Genomic DNA, 24,931 nt, shown 5'->3' with positions numbered 1-24,931 from the left:
TGTAGCACGGAGCTGTCCGTGGTCCTGGCAGTCACCTGATGCATGTCAAACAGAAAACGCTGTCAGGCAGCAGTCTGCCAGCAGTTCAAAGAATATTCAAGTCAGTGGCATTCAGTTCTAACCATAACAGTATTTACTACATTATTCACATACGAGGGGGTGGACAAAGTGATAGGCACACCCAAACACAATCCAGAGCCACAACATGTTAAACCGGGCCTCAAAAACCAGAAGCAGAGGTGAAATCACGCCTCTCAGAGACAGGTACTGTCTGTGCCGTTGTAATAGTACAGTCAGGGTTTTTTTCCGCAGCATCTTTGGGTTCTATTCTACTCTAATTGTTGAGTCTTCCTTTCATTTCATTCTCACACCTTATCTATACTGTCGTATCGTCTTTCTTGTATGTAAATGTCTACCTTATTGATTTTCTTTTAACAGGCTCAACTTCTTTAATGTTTACTCTCCTGGATAACTCCAAGAATGCACACATGTTCGTTACAGTCTGTGTGGGGAAAAGAATGCTGTGGTTATTAACTGGTGAATGTAGATTTACTAAATGTGAAGTGAATGTGTTCATTAGCTGGTTAATGTGGGCATGCGATGCAAATCACACTAGTCCAAGGCTTTCTTATGTTAATAAGGTGGCAGTGGGTACATCGTTATGATTAGAGTTGTTATTTCTGCTGTTCAAATGGAGATTAAAAAGTCTAGTTTGACACTTAGATATCTCAGATAAATTATTCTGGCATGCTGCAGATAAGGGGGAGATGGAACAGCAGCACTGGATTACTCTCAGTATGGGGTCCATCCTCATTGACATACTTACCTGAAAGAAAATGTGCTTACCAAAAACTCATCCTCTGTCTCCCCCCATGCCTCTAAGATGTGATTTGTTTGAACACTGAGCCGTCTTTGAATTCTGTAATCAAAAACAATGTTTTATTTGAATAAATGTTGAATAATAAGGTTATAATGGGCTAAATGTGCCGAATTCTTTTACTATCAGGACAGAGTGCCGCAGTAGTTTTCATGAATAAAATTAAGATAATTTACCGTATCTGCTCATATCTGATATAATTAGTCATCGTCCTGATTGCCATTTTCTGCAGATATCGACCATTTAATGTAATCGTGCAACATATTGTCACATACCACCACTCAGTGTAAACAATGACATTGCTTAACCAGTTTGGGATTCTTCTTTACTCTCTCTCATTTCTGAAGTAATATTCTTATATTACATATTACCATCACTGCGCTGTGATTCATTACACCACTTACTTTTTAATCACACCCACAAAGTTAGGAATTACTTTCTCTTTTGCAAAAACAAACAAACATTTTCACTTCATTTCTTTTCTTTGAATCATTACTGTGCTGGAAACTCTTTTATGTAATCAGTAAATTAGGTTGTGTAACTCATTACCAGAGTATATGTATGTATGGAGCATTATTTTATAGCTGTAAAATATCATAATAAGACATTTTGGGGGAATCTAATAAGGACTTTACTGCATGTGCATAGCAGGATTTCAGGACCCCCTGACAAGCTTTGACACTGTTCCTCTCACTCATGCATCACATTTTGTGTAACTATCTTGCTTAGGGGCCCATGGAAGTCTTCCTCCTTTCTCCTTGACTGGATCCCCTGCTAATGTTGGAGAAATATTTACCTGCTAATCTATATTCAGTACACCAATAATCCCCAGAGAAAACAATGAAGTGATATTTTTCTGACACAGCCTCTGTGTATCAAACCAGCGGTATAAGAAGGGGAAAAGTAGTAAAAGTAATGGAAGTAGGCCATGACTCATGACTCACAGAAACTGGTTATGTGGTGTTGTTTTTGAGGAGAGGGAGTGAGGGACCTCTACAGCTCTTCCTGTAAAGGATTTCTGCTGGCCCACAGAGGACGTCAGTTTAGATTTGTATTGGTGGGGATTTTTTTTTTTGCGTTTTGCTTTTGGTTTGTCCCACCCGAAGAATCCTTTTCTTTGCACCTGAGTAGGAATCTGTTAATGGTATTTGACGTGTTAGGAGGAGTATTGAATAAGTGGTGCAGTCCTTTGTGAGTTGGAGTGGGGGATGTTGTGGTGGTTTCTCCCTCTCCTCTAGGTATCTGTGGGCAGGGTGGCATTCAGCCTGTGGTAATCACCTCGTCTCAGCCTGTTTGTCAGGGAACCATATTCTGCTCTCTCTCCGTCCTACTCTCTCCTCCTTTCTCCGTCTCATAATCAGCATCTCGCCTCATGCTGTCTTTAATCCAATTTCCCCTTCCATACTCCCCCCCCCCCCCCCCCCCCCCCCCCCACACACACACACACACACACACACACACACCACCACTACTGTATTTGCATATTTCTCTTGTGATGTGAAATGAATTGAGAAGAGACCCGATCTCATTTTTGTTTGTAATTTGTGACTGTGGGGCTGTTTGTTTAAGTAGAAAACAATTTCACAAAAAAGCTGTCTGCATTTATTCAATTTAGTAAGAATGCCTGTGGTGATTATGCTTTATTATGTGTGTGCAATGGTGAGCATGTGGGGTTGCATGTGCATATGCACGAGGCAGTTTTTGTCCAAATCTTACTGTGTAAATTTGTTTGTGTATCAATCTGTGCTTGTGTTAAATGTTATCATTGTCCTTTCAGTATCCAGATTCCCTGCAGCAGAGATTCTCAGATTTGTTGCTTGACAACATGCTGTGAAGCTGCAACATGCCTGCAGCATTTGATTTCTGCTCTGTGGTCTCACAGATATCAAATGGATGTGTCTAAGCAACATCCCTGCAGCCCTCTCTTCTCTATAGTCCTTGTATGTATCTGATGCCATGTAGGAGGGAAGGGGAGTGTGTGTGCCACCGTTTTTTTTTTAAAGATGGGATTAAGCACAGGGAGCAGGGAGAGGAAGGAAAGTAGCTCTCCTGCAAATGTAGAAGAGATATTTAAAGTGGGTACAAGGCACTACTGTCGGGGCACAGAAAGGTCAGGGCAAGCTGTAATGCTGGGGGCATGGTCACAGAGCGTGGCTTTATGATCAAGAAGGTTAAGTGAGGCAAAGGTGAAAAACCAGTGAGAAAAACAAGGAAGGATGGAGGCAGAAAAAGATGGAAGGAGTGTGCAAATGCATGTCTGTGTGAGATTGTTTTTCCCTGTGTGCCTATGAGCTTGACTGAAGATAAGTAAAGGGCAGCCAGATCAGAGGCAGGGAGTTGTGTACTGCTGATGAGAGGTCAGCCTGGTGAAACATAATTGTCAGACGGTTAGAGGGCAGAAAGTGAGAAACTATTTGGGTGGCAGGACGGGAATGAGGTGTGCATGTACTCTGGTCTGTCGTAGAGTGGATGGCTACAGGGCACAGGGGGTATACTACTGTACTGTTCAAATGTGAAAAGGGCAATGTGAGCTAGCATTTGTCAGAAGATTGTTGGGGGGCAAATGGGGGAAAAAAGATGAGGAAAAAAGTATGACCTGCTTTTTGTAAGGGCATTAAGAGAGAAAGCAAAATATTGAGAGAGAAAGACAGAATATTGTGTGTTCTCACCTGAAACCATATCTTCATTTAGGGCAGCTGCCAACACAGAGTATTGAGACATATTTAAATTTGAAGCTCACTGTCTGGGATCATTGTTGTGTAAGGTAACACGTCAAAATAAGTTGTTTGTCATCGCCCTTTGTAAGCATTTTCTGATCTGACACCCCTATCAGCAGGACGACATTATGTCTGTGCCTTCCAGAAGCGTTACAAGTAACTGCTGACAAGGCTAGGTTTAGGGGAAGATTGTGTTTTGGGTTAAAAAACATTACTTTGTTAAAGGAACAGTGTGTGTAGCATTTAGGTGGATCAATTAGTACAAATTGAATATAACATTATTAAATAACTGAACAATGGCTCTGGTTAGCGTTTGCGTGTTTTTGCGTTTGCCGCTATAGTTTTCCTACACGCTTGGCGCCCGGGAGAGATTTTAGTGGGTGTAATCTGTAGCCTCACCGCTAGATGCCGCCAGATTCTACACACTAGACCTTTATGGTTAGATTACCTTTGTCGTCATGGTTAAAACAATAACGCTCACTTTTGTTGGCGGTAAACAGAAAGTTAATATTGTGTCAAAGGCAAACGTTTTGAGGACTCGTCCAACAACCCGACCTCCTACCTTCGTCGGACTTTGTGATTTCAGAACAATGTTACGCTTTCTGACCTTCGAATCATAATTCCTAAAGGTCTCCGTCACTTTAACGCTAACATATGTCATTGTTGGGCATTTGAAACGACAATGGAGCTGTTGCTCTTTTTCTTTGGAGGAGACTATGCAGGGATTGCTGTGGCACTAAAACTGGGTCAGTGGCCTGCCGTGACTCAGAGAATATACCTGATAGCATAAACGCCGAGTTTTATCAAGACATTATAATGACAGTGACAGAAACTGCGATCGACGTGAATCAGTCATATCCGATCTGCTTGATCCACTGACCCTCACAGCGGATAAAATTGGCGGAAGTACCAGAGCAACAGGAAAATATCTGCGTGTGTATGCTGATGTCAGAGCAGGACAAGTTGTCCAAAACATAATTATACAGCCGCAGATGTGAAATGAGCGCACAGTGTATACTGTATGTCTGTCATTCTGTTTACACAACCAATGCATATCTCATTACAGCAGAAGCCTCAACAGTCGACCCAAATAAATTACGCTGGTTGTGTGAGGTGTGGTGGGAGATGTGAGTGCTGCATGAGGCACAGCGCTGTGAGGACAGTCGTGGCGACACTGAGTTTTTATTTGGCCAAGGGTCTGCATTATTGATGCCCATTACCACAGACATTGTCAACTCCAGACATTGCACAGAGGCAGTCGCTGTCAGGTAAAAGTCTTGCTGACCTCCAACGGCACAGAGTCCCAGAATGCCTCAGTGCAACCTGGTGTCTACCTGTGTGATAAATGAGGACAACTTGCACATTGTACAATGAGCTTATCGCCAACTGAGAAGGTTTGGTTTTATTCAATCTAATCCATGATGCGCTGACACCAACTTAGTTGGAGACAAAGATTTGAGGGTTTCATTGAGGTAATTTAATCTTCTGCTATTGTGTTTTGCCAAATTTGGAATAATTTGTAATGAACACAGTAACAGTTTATTTCACTGGCTGTCCCCTCCACACCTGCCATTTTCCCTGTCCATTTAAAACGTGTGTTTTGGCTCCACCTTTGCATGCTGGATAGCCTCTCTGTGGCTTTCCCCCAAAGAGCTGAATTGATTTTGTGCTATTGATTAACCCAAAGCTGTTTTGCTCCCAGTCACAAAACATCACTTTAAACAACAATTTATATGTCGCAGAACAGGCTGTGACAGACTGTTGCTGATAGTTTACAAACTCGTGGAGAGGTAGGTGTGTGATTGAGTCTGAGGGCTGATAGAACTATCCCGAAGCACTCTAATGAATCAGCCTTTCAGACAAGACCGCTAGAATGAGCAAGGGAAAATTGGAGCTAGCGCTGGGATATGTCAAGGGAATTCAATGCTTGTGCTTATTTATCTATTTGGTGTTGAATTTCTCAACCTTTTTGTACCCAAAGGTCCAATTAACTGAGCATAACAATGGTTGCAGCTCCGCTCTCGGTGGCCCAAAAGAGGCACTGATAAACACACAGGACACAGGCAACTTTGAAAGCTTTGCTGGGTGAACTGTGAACAAGATTTTTAATGCTGGAAAAAAAAAGATCACATGGCTGGCCAAGTTGCCCAGTGATATGTTTTGACATGCCGTGAACTTTGCTTCGGAGGAAAGCGCGCAAATTGCAGGAATTGCAGTAATTGCGCAACACCAATTTGCTGTGTGAGCATGGCTTTTGTTGAAAAGATGAAAATGACTGCCAAGCAAAAAGAGATGTTAGAATGAAAAGCAAGACTTTTTAGTCTTGCTGGCAAAAAGAAAGAATCTGTAGAAGGAAAGGGGACTGCAGCTCAGATTAGAAATTGTGTTTGAAGACGACGTCCATCTCATGGTTCAGTTTGCTAATCAATTCCAGGAAACAGGGAGACGGTCTACAACTCCATCACAGTCAGAGGATGACTTATTACAGTAGCAGGTGTTTTTGATGCAGAGAAAATTTAGTAGCTCTCAGGGCTGATGAGCCTCCTGGAGGGAGCACGGGCTACACTGGCCGTTTCATTTTCAAATGTGAATCTGAGCGTGTGTGTGTGAGAGTTGAAGATATATAGAGAAATATGCAAACATAGGATCTAAACAGCACAAAGGAGGACATACAAAAGACCATTTTTGTTGCTGCTTGTTTTGTGATCTTGCGTGGACTGTTTATCGCATGCTTTTGTTATGTTGTTTCCATCTGTACTTGGATATTTCTGTTATGTCTGTTCCAAACTTGGTGGGTGCGCGTGTGACACATGTCTGTGAGGGTTTCTCTCTTTTTTTGTTCTAGCTACCAATTTGTCCGTTCTCAGCTGGACCATTGAACGTGGATGGCTTTCTTTCTATCTTCCTCTTTGCCTCGACAGTGTAGGGCTTAATTCTGTGGACTAATCAGACCATATGGTCTCTACAGTCTTATGATGTGCTGAGAAGGATGGGATAGGGATGCTGCTGCGTCGCTAGTGGTGCCAGCCTTGCTGTGGAAACACATAGACACGCGCCACTGCCACACATTAAGGATCAAGATCTGGAACGGAGTGCACAGTGTGTGCAGCAGTTCTCATAAGACCTTTTACTCAAAATGAAACAAAGAAAAAGATTAAAAACAAGAGCCTGTTTAGACATCATTTTTCACAAGTTATCGACTCATAATTACTCTTGCCCTTTCTGCCCGACACCACGGCTTCTATTTAATCATGTCATTTCAATAATGAATTGTTTGAATGCGCGTTAACTTGGTTTTGATGGATATCGCTGACGGAGAAACGGCTGCATCTGTCAAACGCTAAATTGAGAATCTGTCCCTAAACGTTCGGTTAGCCACATGAAAAATCATGCGCTCAAAGTTACAAATGAGTCACTCAGCCTGTCTTGAAGGGAAAAATTTGCCACCTTTTATGTGGATGCCCAATTCATTCTGATGGTAAATGTAATCCGCAGAAGAAATAATTCAACAGGGCTGATATATTGACCCAGAAAGTAGGGGTGTCCTGCTTGCATAAGCTGTGTGTATTGCACGTGGCGGTCTGCTTAGTTCTGCCCAATTGCCTTGTTACCTCATTGTAAAACACACTCCATTTAAACTGGACTGAAACAAGATTAGACTAACCAAAACCATCTTCACTGTTCCAACTATCAGCTACTCTGGTTTGGTAAAAATTAATCCTTAATTCACAGAGTAAAATGTGAAAAGATGCCGGCTCTACAAGTATCGCTGGGGAATAATTTGTCTTTCAAAGGAATCATATTGTGATAAAATCATATATTAAGCAATACACAATAACGTTGTCTAGATTGATAATACCAACCACCAACTAACTCAAATCTCTCAGAAAATCTGATAATTTTGCTGATTTCTCAATAAAATTAGAAAACAATATGTACTTTTTATATGGCAAGTATTTATTTCACACATAGAAAAATAGGCTTCACCATGTGGTTATTTCATACAGACTATTTATTGAATTAAAACCTGCTAGTTTGTGATCCTTATTGAGATATGAAATGACCTATATTGGGATAGAAGATCTTTCCCACATCATCCAGCAGAAGTTTTTGATTGGCATTGTGGCCCACAGCTACCAAAGTTGAAGTAGCACTCTGTATTTCTTCTTCAGATTTTTGTCGAATTATGTCGCTGGATGCAGGACGAACAACAGACTTTGCAGCTGCGTGACACAGAGAACATCGGCAAGAACTGCTGGCATTTTTTCACACTATATCTCGAGCTCAGATAAATAGCAATGAGGTTGAAAATATATAATATGTGGATTGAGTGTGAGATCACAGTATATTTACAGTAAATCCTACTGATGGAGCATTACTTTAAAAAAGATGTTAATATGCGATCATGCGATCATGTTCATCCAATCCGAATGTGTGAACATTATCACAGATTTGGGGCATTAAAGTTGATTAATTTTGGTCTTTACATATGGTAGACATAATCATAGATTTCTGTTTTTTTTTAATGTAGCTCAGATAGAAGATATTGTGATAAATCGTGATGAGGTGGGGGAGTTTAACACTTGGTTTCTCTCTCACACAGTGGGTGATAAACATTGATCTTGTTTAATCTTGCTGGTAATGACGGGAGATGATGGTCCTCAGAGGACAGACTGCTCACTGGATTAGATATCTAAATGAGGACTTTATCCTCATCCTCTCTTCCTCTTCCCCCATTACCAATAAGCCAGGTCACATGCTGAGTTACAGTTTAATGCATGTGACTAGTGCAGTGCGTTTTTTGTGCACATGTGTGTGTATGTGCAATACAGACAATGGACAACCCATATGTTCTATTTTTTTTTTTTTTGCGTTTACATTGGAGGAACACTGTCAGAGTCTGCTGCTCCATAATAATCTGCTGCACTTTCACAGAAATACATTTGCAGTAATGCAACACATTATTGTACCTTTGCACAATAACAGACAGTGATAGGGTGTTCCCAGAATGCCTCGCTCTCTGGTGTGCTAAACAAACACGGACCCGGGTTCTGGTTTCAGTGATAGATTAATGCTGTCTCACCCATACACAGTTGCTTTTTTCCCCATTATATCTGTGCGGCTCCCTCTGTTGCTTCTGCCTGGCCCTGGTCTAGCTGTGCCTATGTGTTTGTGTGTGTTGGCATCTCTAGCTGTGTGCATTGGCTGTGTGAGTGTTTGTGTTTCTTTGCCTATATATGTGCTTCTTTGGAAAGATATCGAAAGGGCTCTGAGGACAACCCCCATCAATCACCAACTCAGAAGGAAATGGAGAGAGGAATGGAGGACGGAAAGAGAGATGGGGGTCGCCACAGGAAGCAGCATTTGTAGAAAAGGAGAGGGGGAGACAGAGGAAAAGTAGATGGAGGGATGGAGCAGTCCGGGCTGGCTCTGATTGAGCTGGGTAGTGTAGTTTATATCCTTTAGAGATAAGGCAGCACTGCTCAGCAGCTTCCTCCCCCTGTAGCTTGAACTGAGCATGATAATAAGAAAGCGTGAATGGGGCAAATTGAATTAATGCCGCGGCACACCATAAAAGCCCTAACTATAATGCATTTTAAAATCCTATAATGAGCAGAGAGCTAAAATAATTTCACACTCCAGTGAAGAAGATGGTCCTCTAACAGATTTTGGGCCTGGCTGACACCACCAGGGCTTTTGTCATTTAATGTGACTCTAGGTGCTATGTCGAAATGATACTTACTCTTACTTCCTGGGGTACAGCAGCGCTAGGCAAACTTAGCGAACAAACCATTGGAAATCCCGCATCACATGCAGAGCTTAATCAGAGCGAGGGAGCGGCTGCGTGCATGCTGATGTCTCGCTTGGGTCAGCTTTACAGTCTCGGGGTAAAACAGAATTTCAGGGAGGGCACATCTGCCATGAAAGTACTCCCTCATTACTCTCTATTAACAGCCCATTCAGTGATGGGGACAGCGGCAGGAGTTGGACCTTATCCCACATTTTTCCAAACACACACACACACACACACACGATCATACAAAGGCACACAGAGAAAAGGCACAGATGTGTGCTGTTATGTTGCTGTTACACACAAAGTTTTTTTCACTGTTTCCTACCCTGACACGCTCTCAGCTCTCACATCCTCATCACTAGAGTCGTACCGTCATAAAGCTGAAATTACCTCTCCATCATCAAACCGGGGAGAGCGAGAAAGATAGCTCTCTGACACACACTAACACTAACAGACGGGTGCTGATAGAGACTAATGACAAAATGAAAGCCTCTGGTATGAACAGGGCACGTTTCTGGCTGGAATGGACGAGAGCAACATGTTTTAAATCGCCTTTTCCTCTTTCCTTCTCTTTTCGACCTTCACGAACATCAAACCCAACCCTACTCACTATTCCTCGAGGACATTTTTTTTTGGTCTGGAACTGCGTTGGGTTTGTTTGAACTCCTTACACTTTCCACTTAACCCCAGGCAAGTTTGAGCTGAGGGGGTGAATAGGAGCATCTCACGCATCTGCTTTCGACTGGAAACACACACAAACACACGTGTACAGAGCTACTGTTACACATCGGTAAACACACACAAAAAGTACGCCACGCTGACACATACATACATGCAAAGTCATAAAAAGACAATTTCACACACGTGAAAGCCCACAAACACACATGAATGCACAAACAAGAGACAATTCAATACTCTGACAACACAAAATAGTACATAACACACAAACATACACACGCGGTATATACACGTTGGGAAAGCATACCCACCACATCCACGGCCAAACAACAATTTATGTCTGCATAAGTTATATTACCATTGCACATCCATGTCTTTTGTAGTGTAGTTGGTTGGTGGGTGGAACAGTGGGTGAGTGCACCGCACTGTACGTATGCATGAGTGCATATTATTTCTACAGTAAGTGTCTGCTTGGATAGCAGCTACATTGTTCCATCACAGATTTGAGAATAGAGAGGATACTTCACAGACAGATCTAATTATGTCTGATATCACAGATAGTTGTGAAGATACAACACTTGACTATTAATGTAGTGCTTATGTAAATGAGACCTAATACTTTTCTGCAGTTATTTCTCCCCACTGTCATTTGAGAAGAAGCAAGGAGTCCCACACACTGTCAATCACTTTAATTTAATTTGAAAAGTTCAATTGGTTTATTTACCTTCACCTGGCCAAGAGAAAACCAAGAGAAAACGAAGCTGTATGACATTTATAGAACTGAGATTTTAGCTTCTTATGTTGCTGTCCAATCAAGTTTTGCCTTAAGATGTTTTCTTCTTATAAACCAAGATAGATGTGGAGATAGGGAAAGGGAGCTTTTAACTCCCAATTGACAGTAATCTTACAGAATATTTCTAGTAAAAAAAACAAGCTGTTTTGTTTCAACTGTTTCAAAGTCTAGATAAGAGATAATAGACAGTCAAGCATCTTCAATCAGGGCCTCGGAACTTTGAAGCCACTTGCCTAAAGAAATGTACACTGGAACATTGTGTCTTCTTTTAGGACACAATTGGAAACCTAATTACCTATCATTCAACAGTCAACCTGTTACTGCTCGCATTATGCCGTAGGACTAATATTGATCTGTTGGGAGGTCTGGGTCCTGTAGTCTTTGAACGCCTATTTAGCATTTGCTGAAATGGTGAGTGGACTATTAAGCCTGCTTTTATGTGTGTAAGTGCAACTCTTCCGCTTTGTGTAGGATTCACTGTTTGCGTTTCTGATGTGTTGTCACCAGTTGTATTGTCCAGCTTGACACAATAAATGAACACTGCGACAGTTGGGGGGGAATTAGTATGCACTGCTGCCTAGAGGCAGAGGCAGATAAGAATGTCAATATCAACATCATCTCTGTGCATCTAGAGCAGACACGCTGAAGGTCAGGGATGCGTTTAGCACGACGTTAGCTTAGCACAAAGCCTGTGGAAAACATTAGCCTGGCTAGTGAAACTTTAGCCTACTGTGGGAAATGTTAAGTATACTGTGCAACATGAGAGCCTACGAGTTACAAGTTTAAAGTCCTGTTTGTTAGCTCTCCTGGCAGACAGACAGTAGCCCCCCAAAAATACTATAAGAGCCTTAACCTTAAAGTTTTTTGTTTTACTTATAGCACTTTTCTCCACTCATAACATTGGCGTTCTAAGGGGGTGAGTGGGTTGTATCACATGAACAACTGAATCCATTCTGTTCAGTTCAAATATGTTCAGTTTGTATTGTTAGTGCTGATGATTCTACTGGGAGAGTTTATGTATTGTGTAATTTTGGAGCCTTGGATGCCTGAAATAACTATGGGTTGGATGAAAAACTCAATATATGCTCAGTCGATCAACGTTCTTGACATTTCTTTATTGATGCAAGAGGGTACAATAACTGCTGGCACATACATGTGGACATTTGCAATGTGGCAGGCATTGTCCAGGGCTGGTATATTTTCATTAGTATGTCTCAGTCAAATATATAATTAGATTTGAGCTCATTCAGTAAAAGTGACAGTTTTGAGCATTTGGTGTGGAAGAGGCTGATATCTGTAATAAATCATTTGTCTTTATTGCAACATACTGTGGCCAAGGTAAATATGGGGGGGGTGACCAAGCAAAAATCAAGCTTAGTGTTTGTACCTTGAGGCCTGCGTGGAATGTTCATACCGATCAACAGACCTTTGTTTGGTAGCTAATGGAATGTTTGAAGAACTTTGAAAATGTCTTCTATACATGCAGTTCAACGCAGAAGTGTTTGTGAAAGAAGAAAGAAGTATTGTCATTGTAGTCTTTCGGACACGATCAGACCTTTTTCTTAAGAATTTATAGTCAAAGTCAATGATAAATAAGGTGTCCTTTATTTAGCAAATATAACAGACGTAACCATGGATCTTCTCATGACGTTAAGGCCTTTGTGTCTCGGAAATTTCTGCATGACAATTGTAATTTGACTAAAAAGATCCACGGCAGCATGACTCACTTTCCTTTTAAGAGCAAGCCAAACATTACGGTGAGATGGAAAATTGGAACTGGCTCCATTGACAGCTATTGACTTGAAAGTAATCCAAAACATCAGAAACGTTTTGTAGAGATGGTATGAAATTTGTATCTCAACGGTGCCAAACATAAATTCCTTCTGCCTCACAGCAAAAAATACCCTTAAACTATCTCAATGGGAGGGTTAGTTATTGTTTCCAGAAACTGATCAGCCATAGCGACAACAGCCATGAAGTCTGAGACTGAAACAACTGAAAAAGTACATGAACTACATTTTATATATTTTTTGCACTCTATACAATGTGGCCAAAATAACAGATGATCCTCTCTTCTACTATGTAGAGCAACAACCATAAAGACATTTTACGTTTTTATACTACATTTTCAAAAGTTACTCAAAGCAAATTCATATACACACAAAGATTACATTTTCACACAAATTGTTTTGGTATGTGAGACACAGGAACACTGCTGACAAAAAGAAGTCTCCTTAATGCAATATGCCATAACTATAACCAATTCCTCACAGCTGGAATTTCAACCTTAAACTAATGCACCATTATTTGTCTACACCTCTAGGGAACAGGGTTTTTTGCTATTTGTTGGACTTCATACATTGTCTTATGACCACAAAACAAAGTTTTCGTAACATATTAATTTGACTGAGGTTTCTGGGCTAAAACCCGGAAAAGTTTCCACACAATCGGGGGAAGAAGGCCTGTTTTTTAGTACAGACATGACATTTTGATTATCTCAGTTGGGCAAATTTGTATCCTCATCTTTATGGCCTGCAGGAGTGTGATGAGTCATTTTCTAGTGACTAAGGTTCCTGTCATGGATGTATTTTTGCTTCTCCTCTCTTCTGTCGGTTCATGTTCAAATGATGTCTGGTCAGCATGTTGCTTCAGTATGTTAGTTAACAAGCTTTACATGACACAATCTCAATGTCAGAGGCAATGCATCCACACGCAGGTGTTGTTTGGAAAATGCAAACGGAGCAGAATCTATGATTCAATCTTTTTCAGACAAGAATCACAATCTCAACACAGCAGACATTTGACTAGTCAAAGGAGGAAAATAATGAATTGCATTAAAGATGCTTCTTACCAGTAAGGTGAGCCAGTTTCAGGGCTTTGGTTATTTGCATGCTCTCTTACTGACATGGCACTTTATTGATGGGTCCACTGTTAATGTTATTGCTGTCAACACCTATAGTGTACATAAATAAAGGCATAAGAGTAAAGTACTTAGAAGCCTTATAAAAATCTGGTTTTCTCCAGAATATGCTCCATGGCGAAACATTTAGATCATGCTTGCTTATGCTTAAGTGTCAAGAGTAAAAGCTCACTGTGCGAGCTGCTATCAATACATGATACAACCTTTCTAAAGCCACCTTTTAAGTCTACACAGGGTCGGTGTTTAAAGACCCAGTGCAATGAAAAATACATTTTCCCAGTTTTTGAATCCTTTGTGACTGTTACTGTTATCTGTTCGTATATCTTTTTTTAAATGCCAAATAAGTTTTAGTATATCTTCACCGGGGATATAAAACCACACTTTGTGGATCATAGTAGCTAGTAGTCTGATTCATTCAAGGGATACTTTGCCGATATTAAATGCTATCTCCATGCGGCCTTTCATCTGTAACAGTAAGCCCGCCCACTATTCAGTGAGCCAATCAAATGCGAAGGATTAGATTTAAATCCCTCTTGTAACTGTACACCGCTCAAATATTCTGTTTCACTGTGAAATACGTCACAATACAGAGGCTAAAGACACATAAAATATATCTTTATATAGGGTTTGTTTTGGCATTTAGTCAATAGTCGACACTCGCGATACACAAAAAGACAGGGAGCGAGATTACATGTAGTAAAGTTGGTATAGAAAAACGTTGCGTTGACAAAGTATTGGCCTTAAACCACAGGAACACCTGAGTTTACTGAATGAACACTGAATGCTTTTACTTGAGAGTTCATGCATGCATGTCTGAGAGAGTAGCTGTGTGTGTGTAGGCACTGCCTGCAGTCTTACGGGGGTTTAAGCCTTGGATGGAGGATCCCACAGAGGGAGGAGGATCATTTATATAGGCTCTTCATTGAGAATTCTATAATGTGCAGCTACTTATCTGTTGTTGTCTGTGGCTCTGGAGAGCAGCACACATTAAGTATTGTATTGTATTGCATTAAATATTGTTTTCCCCTGTTAAAAAAACATACACCTGTATGCAGTGGGAATGGGAATCAGTCATTCACCAATCATTGGTAAACTTATGTGTTTTGTTTTTTTTTGCTTTGATTATAAGAAGAAAAAAGAATATTATTAATTTACATGATGATTATCTGATCAGACAATCTTCCTGTGGTTCACACCTGACATCCAATATCATCTGCATGCCAATAAATGCCTCTGCATATTCTTTTTGAAGCATGATTTATACTACACAATATGGCCAAATTGTAATGTTGCGAGGATTGTTTTGGATGCAGACGACCATACCGTTTGTATGAATAATGAATGAATAATTTAGAAACTTGACCCAGCATTTTCTATCATTGATTGCAAACAGCTGGCTCAACCGTCGCCATGTTGAGATCCGTTGGGAGGCAATAGATATTCTCTGAATTTGGTATAGAGAACGTGTGTTACTGTGTGTAAAATATTAGATGGTAAACGTCTCACAGATATGATAGGTTGCAGAATTGAAAATATTCAACTTTATAAATATTGTAAGTTATTTAAGCATGCAAGACCAAATTTATAGGCCATGCAAATAAATCATAAGTTATAGTTGTTTTAAATGGACTTTAAAATATTTCAGCTAATTATATTTCCTTTCCATGAAGGCCATTATCAGTGCCAGCATATCTCCACTGAACACTTGCTCCTCTCTAAATCCTCCTCTTTTATGCAAGTGAATGGAAGTGAATGGGGCACATTTTCCTCTGCTCTAAGCAATACAAAAAATGGATTAAATTACTTTTGTAATTCTTTTGACTGAACTACAGAGCAAGAAAAAATTAGCCCACCAGAGAAGGGTTTGAGCCGACCCCAGTATGCATCTGTGATTAGAGGTATACTGAACATCTTCAGTGGAAGAACCTTTTATTACTATTAGGGCTTATATATACTTACTGCTGAGTGGATCTTTTGTGTTCTCTACTTTGCTCTCCATAGCGAATTTGAGGTATTGCTATCTATTGGTGAGTCACGCATTTATCCATACATGCGTCTATCTACTCTTCTATCTATTTATATCTCACTGCTGAAGAAGTGCAATAGTTGGCGAGATAGTAGCTACTGTGAGGGCTGTGGAGGCAGCCCTAGCTCCAATTGTGTTGAAGTGAATGGGAAATTTTCTCACAAAAGTCACACATTTTTCTTCCACAAAAGTGTATTGTCTTTGGTCTTGATGGCTATTTTGAAGATGATTGTTCCTAGACATGAAGCTTTAAAACATGGTCTGAAGGTTTGGGGACCACTAAATGTCCCAATAAGCTCCATTGGAAAAATAACACGAACACCCACTAACATCTGGCTTTTGTCTTTCGTGGGAAACAGGTTACAATAGGCATTCATTCCTGGAACCAATGACTCTGCAGTAGTCACGGGTATTTATTGACTCCAGCTTCGATCAGCAGTGATGGAAACAAACAACTGGGTGGACGCGGAAATTTTCGCCCCTTTTGCAGCGCTTTCTTTGTGATCTCAGCAACAAATTCTGTTGCTCTCCGTCCAAGCAGGGTAACATCGTTCTAAATTAGTCAGCGCCGAGTTTGAAAAGAGACTGAATAAGAAACAGAAAAAAAGAAGTAACCGCCATTAAATTTTCACTGGCCTCCATGCAGCTTTCTTCTGTTTACCAACCCTGTTTGTGACATTGAATAATAATCCCGTCAATATTGTTCGCACATGTAGTTCCTAAAAGACACATACAGGCCGCTTTATCAAACACTTGTATGTGGATTTTCTGCATAGATGCAGATTTGGAGTAAAAAGATGTCTACCATTTCTAATTGTTCTGGGATGAAAATGCCTGCATGTGTGTTTACATGGTTGGTGTGTCAGCCTTTCTGAGCTGCAGAGTCCAGTGTGTGTAGTGTCGGGATTCCTGAGTTAATAGATTTCTGTCCCTGGTGCTTTTAGCGTGTTGATCTCCTGCTGACGGCTTCACACTCTGCTTTAAGCGCAATGATGGGGGGGGGGGCTTAGAATAGAGCCTCCTTAACACTGCAAACACTCGGTTAATGTACCTTATTACACCCCCATTGAGCTGATTTTCACTTTCCATTCACTCGCTGCTAGAAAAGCACCACTGAAATTCCATGTCTCGCACGGGCCATTGGTATTTATGCTTGCAGACGCAATTTGTTTAATTCCACACAGAAATATTTGTATCTTAATTTCCTCCCTCATTGGACGTAGGAGGAACAAGGGGTCCATAAGAAGACCCTCTGATATTAATTTCACTGTATGTTCTTTATCCTAATTTTCTCCTCTTGTGGTTGGCGCTCTGCTTCTGTATGTTCTCATTCCAAACATGGATGCTCCCAGCATCTTTTGTTGTGCTACGCTGTTTGTTGTGCTTCCCTTGTGCTCTCGTCTCGTGTAATGTTATTTTATTGCTAAGCATCACACAATACTCCATCCTCCACGCTGCCTGCCTTTTCCTCCTCTCTGTCTCTTTCTCTCCCTCTGTAGATATTTGTGTTTCTGTGTCTGTGCCTCTCTCCTTCACTCTGTTTCCTCTCATCCCCTTCCCACACACACACTCAGTGTCTCTGCACTGTGGGCAGTGTACATGTGTGCACAGAAGCACTTGAGACAACTTTTTTTTTTTCATACCGGCAAGCCACTTAGCAGCTTTATATAGCAACTACCCAAGGAGAGGATTAACAGCAGGAAACATCAACAGGCAGGCTTGCAGTAATGTAGAACACACACTCACGCACAACTCGCGTGCACACACATGAAACACACCACACTCGCTGTAGTCACTGAGCCGTGGCCAAACACACACAGTGCACCCCTGTCATCCACTTTTTTGCAATACATTGTTGTGTTAGTCATCCACCAGATGCGCTTATACTTATGGGATTGCAGCGTACAGTATAGGCCGGCTTTTCATCACACCGAGCGAGCAGAAAGCATATTTGACTTTGTAAAAATCCAGTGGAGCCTGTGAGCCTTCTGCCTATTTGATCACATCTTTTGTCTCGGTCAGGCGGGGCAGGTTGTGTCGGTTTGGTGCTCATGGGGCATCGCTCACAGCCACTCCCTCTTAACTCACCAGATCAGAGAGAAATCGCACACGTTTGCAGCCTGAGAACATGCAGTGTGCACTCTCGCTTGCCCGTGCACACAAGCGATCTCTCACCTCGCAAACACACACGCATACACTTTCACACTAGTACGTTCTACATTTATCATTCCAGAGCTGATAGGCTCTAATTATCTGCCTTGGCTCTGATTAGTCTCTCTGTAACAAGCTAATTAGATGGAGCCTTGTAAAATCATCACCACCATTACCACAGAGACATGGTTTGGAAAGACACCAACAAGCAGGAGGCAAGAAATGTGTCTTGCACTGCTCTCCGCAAAGATTTGATAGTCAACTAAATGTTAAGTGCTGGAGCTCTGATTTATTTTTGATTAAGTGCCTTTTAAACCCCTTTACTTTGCAAAAAGAATCTTTATCCTTTCTCATTATTCATCGCGAAAGGATTGTTCCGTCTTACAGGGCAGGATGATCTGGCTTAAATTGCATGAACTGCCGCTGTCGACATTTTAAGCAGATAGCATCTGAGCATTGATTAGTTTCTCTGCCCCCACGATACAGTGGCTATTTATCCAAAACGAACTATCGTCAGATCCAAGTCAGAACTTTTCTCTGCGCAGAGCAACTTTAAAGCCTGAGCAGAAAGCTAGATTAATTCTCTCCTCTAGCTCCTTCCTCCCTCTGTTATTATCCCTCTAACAATCCTTTTAGGAGCTGTCACACACTTTATAGCTATTGTGTTTCAGCTGTGAACACTCCAGAGCTAGTCTGTAGTGCAACACATTGTATTTTCCATCAAAATGCATCTTAACTGTAAGCCAGTTGAAATAGAAATTGTGATCTCAGCATCTATTTTCTGCTTTCCAACTCATCTGAGCAAAGACTACTGTAGGTGCTGTAAGAGAATAATTGAAGCAATTCATACAGTTTGAGGACTTTATACTATTTGCTGCATGCACCGCTCATTACCAATATATGGTTTTCTATTATCGGCTTTAATCGACCTTAAAGACACGCCATCTCACAGAACATTAGTGAAACCGACAAGGTGGAACTGTTTTGTAAAGCGACAGCACATCGGTTATGTCGGCCCTCAGCTAGTGAAAGGATGCACGTCAAACTCCTACTGCTTTTGTCTTGGATTAAAAAGTACATATATAGCCTGTGGTCACACACAGGAGAGCTTTTACATAATGGGATTTGAAATCCATAGTTACTTTTAGCCCTTAGGTAACTCACCTCTCTGCGTAAGTGTGCACTGCTATGTTTGTGTGTGTGTGTGTGTGTCAGAGAGAGAGAGAGAGAGAGAGAGAGAGAGAGAGAGAGAGAGAGAGAGAGAGAGAGAGAGAGAGACATGCTAATGTCAGCTGCATCAAGTGTGCAAGCATGTGTCTGGTTGTGACGGGATGACTTGCCTGCATGTCAAATGTCTGCGATTGTGTTTATATCTGTGTGTGTGTTGTGCTGGCAGGGGGTTCTTCTTCTCAGGGGTAAGGCAGATGGCCTCTGTGGATCGCAGCCTACTGAACTGGTTGGCAGCTCTTCTGACATTCCTTCATGCCACGTTGACACAAGATCACAGCCAATATCTGCAGATATAGTGTCTTAGCTTACAATTTTGTGACTTGCTCCACTTTGCAGGAATAGAGTTTGCCCAAAACGTGCCCTAGATCGGGCCTGTGACACTGTCAGGAGTTTTTTTGTGCATGTTGTTTCCAGATTGTGTCATCGTATTTAATGCAGATAACCATCCCCTACCATCAGTTCCAGCAAAAGGCACACTACGCTCTTGTCACAGAGACTGCAACGCACTTGTACACAGCTCCTCCTTGCACTCTTGCAGTCTGCCCAGACTCAGGGTGAGCGAGTAGGTAATTGGAGTCTTGGAATCTTCTTATTCACTCCAGTGAGGCAGTGTGCAGGCGACAAAATGCCTGCAGCCATGAGGCATCATCCCTAGGCCCCTGTGGGAAGATCAAGGTAGCTTTACACAGACTTGGTAGATGAGATTGTGGCTGAGGCTGTCTTTCCCATGGGAACCTGGATGTCTGGATTCCTGAATGGGAGCCCTGATGTAGAATGGATGGATGACGTCACATCCACCAGCCTCCACAATGGGCCCAAACAGCACTCCTGACATCCACTTACAACCCGGCAGATATGGCGAAGCAAAAAGAAGTGGAAAGACAGCGGGTAAATTGTAGGATAGTGTGGTGATTTGCTGTGACCAAAACTCTGAAGCTGACTCAAGACGGTCTTGGTATCAGTTTCCCATTGCAGATACAAGAATGACTTGGTTTTTAAAAATACCAAGAAAACGCAGAGGCACTGTCTTTTAGGTCCAGCGTGTAGGATTTAGGGTTGATCTATTAGCAGACATGGAGTATGGTATTCATAATTATATTTTTATAGTTTATAATCACTTGAAAGTAAGAATCGTTGTGTTTTTGTTACCTTAAAATGAGCCCTTCATATCTACATAAGGAGTGGGTCCTCTTCATAGAGCCTGTCATATTGCACAAGCCATGTGTCTAGAGTAGCCCAGAACAGACAAACCAAAATCTGGCCCTTGAGAGGGGACAGTAGATGTGTTTTTACACTACGTGAAGGCCACCATAGATCTCCGACACGCTTGGAAAGGGAGGGGTGAGCGGAGGGGTATTTAGTTGGTTGTAATCTGCAATCTCACTGCCAGATGCCACTAAATCTTAAACACTGGCTCTTTAATAAACATGCGTTCAGCATCAAGCCTTTGTCAGGGAGCCAAAAAGGCTATACCATGACAATAAAGGCATTTTAATTGTTTAAAGCTGGGGTAGGTAATGTATTTTAGAAACCTTTTTTTATACTTGTTGAAATTACTTTTACTACCCAACAGCAATCACTAAATCAATTGCTCTGACAAAAGCAGTTTTAAAAAATGTGGTATCTGTGGCTGTTGCAGGACTGTGATAAGCCCACCCAATCATTTCAATTGACCCGAATGTGCTGCTAGCTACTCCGTTAGAAAAGAGCAGGCAGCACTGAGCTGGGTTTTCCGGTTGGATGCTTTCAAAATCTGGCTTACTCTTGCTGGTTTCTCCAATTTTGCCGACCAAAGCTTTGAAAGAGAGTGCCTTGGAGTTTTTTTTGTAATTTTCTGTCTACCAGTATCTTTATCCAAAGAGCCCCTCAAACCAGGAAGCGTTCCTACCCAAACATATTTTTAATGATGAGCTATATTCTAAACGAGCAGCATTATTTTTTCCTATATACTGGAGAGGATTTATATCTCACATACCTGTACCCTCAGTTGACTCGCTGCTTGTCGGTGCTTCGGATTCCCCTGGCTGCTTGTCTCCCTTCCACACACACAGTTACATGACAGCTGTCACTTTCAGTAACCACAGCTTCGTCACTATCTCTGCACAATCCCTCAGGCCCGGACTGGTACCTGAACAAGGTGAAGCTGAGGATCACTGATGTCAATGACAACGTCCCTGAGTGGAATATGAAGCCGTACCCTTACCTGGCTGTAGTGTCCCCTGAGGCCCCCGCGGGAACGTTTGTCTACCAGCTCCAGGCTCAAGATGGGGATGAGGGCAAAAGCGGAGAGGTGGAATACTTTTTGTCTGACGGTAAGCTTTCTGCTGTTTACACCCACACACACATGACATGTATGAGAAGTGGTATTAAAACAGGCTGTGTTGTTGTAAGTATAGGTTGGCAGAGCTGTGGAGCTTTGGAAATGAATACAACTAGTCAAACACCAGCACAGCAGACAGCCACAGGCGTTCACACGTTCATTCATGCATTCATACACTCTTTAGGTGTCCATTAGTTTCTCTGTCTCTTTGTCACCCTATCTCTCTCTGCCTCTGTATCCCCGTAGCTGTCTCTCTCTCTTCTACACACACACACACACACACACACACACACACACACACACAAACACACACACACACACACACACACACACACACACACACACACACACACACACACACACACACACAGCCAGAGGACTTCACACTTTTGTTTATACACTTATCATGCACTGTTGTCTGTCTGTCTGCTTCTTTCTGTTTCATACACACACAGAATCACGCGAGCATGAACTCACACACACAGTGGGCTGTTGGAAATCTGCCAGAGTAGTAGACCCCCTGGTGGTTGAAGGGATAAAGGCTTGTTGGCATGTCAGAGATTGGGGGGATGTGCTAATCTTGCCAGTGGGGTTTTACAAAACATTACAAACTTCCCTTTGACTCACATTAGGCCATTGCTCAACTCTTCTTATGTGCATTAAACTACAATTACAACAACAAGGTACCCATGGTCTATATGACCATGCTAACACTTTTGCAATCAGTGAGGCTTGAGCAAACTGAATAGTAGACCAAATTTCAACAAATGTATTTATTTAACCCTCTTATGCTGCGCTTAACTTTTAAGACCCCGAGAGGATAAGAGTAGCTGGCCTTTTGATGAGCGAGGTCAGTCTGTCTGATCCCATTTTTTTTTGTATTCAACAGTAAAGAAAAAGAAGATCTTTTATTTAAAAGGCTCCCTGTGGAGTTTTCTTGTGAACAAACAAAAGTTATGTTTACATTCAGTGTATCTCACCAAAACAAACTGTTTTCCTTGTGGTCTATAAAATGTGTTGAATGCATTTCCCTCCTTCCAAAACATTTGCAAAGTCAATTTTAAATATTTAAAATTATACATTATTTACATCCATTTTTGCTTGCTTGCAGTCTTCTTCTACATTGCCTTTGGCGCATTTTACATTTGTTGGTGCGTTACTGCCACCAACTGTCAAACTGCAGAACAGAACAAATGAAACAAATGTACTATATACTCCTGTTTGAGTAACGTAACGTAAAAACTACAGTGCCCAGCTTTTTAAAGAAAATAAAACTTCATATTTGTGAAGGTTTCAAATATAGGTTAGCCACCAAACATTGATATAAAATTCCAAAAATATTTCCATAACCTTCATTTAAACTTATACTCTAGTCAAGATCAAGATCACTTTTGCAACAGAGACACACGTAAAAACACAGACGGTCAATAACAATCACGTACAAACAGCATCAGCGACAATCACACACATCACGCAAAATGATAGCATGTAGTTCTCGCTTGTTGCTAGCGAGATGAGCGCGCTATTTGTCTTTCATTCAGTACAAGTTTGAAGTAATGCATGAATGTCTGAAGAATGTTAAAGGCATACTTCAATAGAGACACGACTTGAGTAGAAGAGCTATGTGCATAAAAATTGCATCATCTGCATAGTAAGCCTTGGGAAGGTAAACAAATAGTGAATCATGGCGCTATTCGTTATATTAAGAATATTTCAAAAATAATTTGAAAATTTGGAAGTAGAAGAAGCGCATTCATCATGCCCTTTAGTCCTCAAGGATAGACTGGTGTACCACAAGAAAAGGTGTTTGGTCCCCTTCTCTTCATATACACCATCATAGGTCCAACTATCTGCTCTCATGCTGATGATACCTAGATCTATCTGTCCTTCCCTCAGCATGCCTCAGTGATACCTCAAGATGGATGAAGGAACATCACCTTCAACTCTCTAAGACTGAACTGATGATTCGACCAAGTTCTTTGGTTTAGCACAGCATTAGTATAAAGCTCAGCTCCGCCTCCGATTCCCCATCAAAGTCTGCAAGAAATCTAGGCATTGTGATCTACTTTCACTGAGAATGTTTCATCTGTCACTTGCAGTGGCGGGCCATGCATTTTATACCTGTGCTGTCCTACTAGACTTGAGCCATCTCCTAATAAGCTCATTATGACGCCACAGCTGTGGTTATTTGTTTCTAGGAGTGTAATAATACACGTATTCATATTAAACCGTTCGGTACGAGGCTTAAGAACTGAACAATACGTTTGAATAATACTACTGCATTTGGAAAATGCAGAAGCTTAAATCTTGGTAAATATAATGTTTTCGGTGGACTGCGCTCACGTAACAGACAACAGGCTTTGTGACCTCTGAACCTGGAACAATAACAAAAAACAGCTGAGGCTGCGGCACTGCACGTGTCTTCAGGGGGGCTAAGCTAGCGGGGAAACAACAGCCAGGATTCAATTGTCCGGACAATAACCCTGCACATGATGCTTTGTAATTAACGGACAATGCATGTGGTCAAAAAAATGTCAATGTAATTAACACAATGACAAGAAAAACTCACAAGAACCAGTCACATATATTTATATGACAACAAAGCAACAAATCAATCCAGCAACACTGCGGCGCTAGAGCACGAGCCATTCATATTATTCATAAAAAACAACACGATAGACAAATGAACACAGTAGAAACGCTACTGCAGATGTAAAGATGCAAAATCAGTTAACTTACCACAGCTGCTCTTCACTTAAAAAGTCCACTCAGGTCTCTCCAAAAGTTTTCAAAAGCACGTAGCTTGTGCATGTCCTGTCGTGTAGCTGCCTTGGTTAGCGTAGCATAGCTCCAAACAGCTCCAAACACCAAGAGCTCAGTCGCAAATGAAACGCATTCTTAGCCATAAAATGTGCAACGCTTCCCCGCTGTCAGCCAGAAATACCGTTCGTACAAATCCTTTTCCATGCTGGGTCAGGGCTGCTAGCTGTGGGCTTGACCAACCCTTTGATACGATGTCCAGTTTTTCTGGAAATGTCCTTCTCCAGAAATCCATTTAAAAACGCTAAAAATGTAATGTCAATGTCATAACTTCTTACATATGTTTCAACTTGAACTCTTACTAAACACAAAGATCAGCTAACTTTCTGTTTGACAAAAGTCACGCTGGCCCACTGACCAATCACAACATGTCAAACTAAAGATCTGATTGGTTGAACACTATGACAATCAACAATGTTGTCCCCATATACTTTAATCTGCAAAGTCTACCTAGAGGACCTCGGCCCTCTCTCCTTACATAGAGACATAGGGGTGAAATCTGATTGGATAAGAGCTCTACTGAAAACAAGCTGTGCTGGAAGCAGAGCAACATAGGAAAACAGGAGCTGTGCAATGAGAAAATAAGCTAATGGGAAAACAATTAT

General features: G+C 41.5%; 1 protein-coding gene across 1 annotated transcript in view; it reads left to right on the top strand.

Annotated features, from left to right (window-relative positions):
• LOC137881891 (neural-cadherin-like) overlaps positions 1–24,931 on the top strand; it is a 77,853-nt gene that overhangs the window by 2,729 nt on the left and 50,193 nt on the right. The window contains exon 2 of the mRNA XM_068724078.1: positions 21,301–21,498. Coding sequence (XP_068580179.1) covers positions 21,301–21,498 — 198 coding nt within the window. The remainder of the gene's footprint in view (positions 1–21,300; positions 21,499–24,931) is intronic.

The sequence above is a fragment of the Cebidichthys violaceus genome, unplaced genomic scaffold, assembly GCF_023349555.1.
Source record: "Cebidichthys violaceus isolate CVI_PGR_0920_01 unplaced genomic scaffold, fCebVio1.0.p SCAF_3, whole genome shotgun sequence".
NCBI classification, from domain to species: domain Eukaryota; kingdom Metazoa; phylum Chordata; class Actinopteri; order Perciformes; family Stichaeidae; genus Cebidichthys; species Cebidichthys violaceus.
This window is presented reverse-complemented; position numbering and strand designations above follow the sequence as displayed.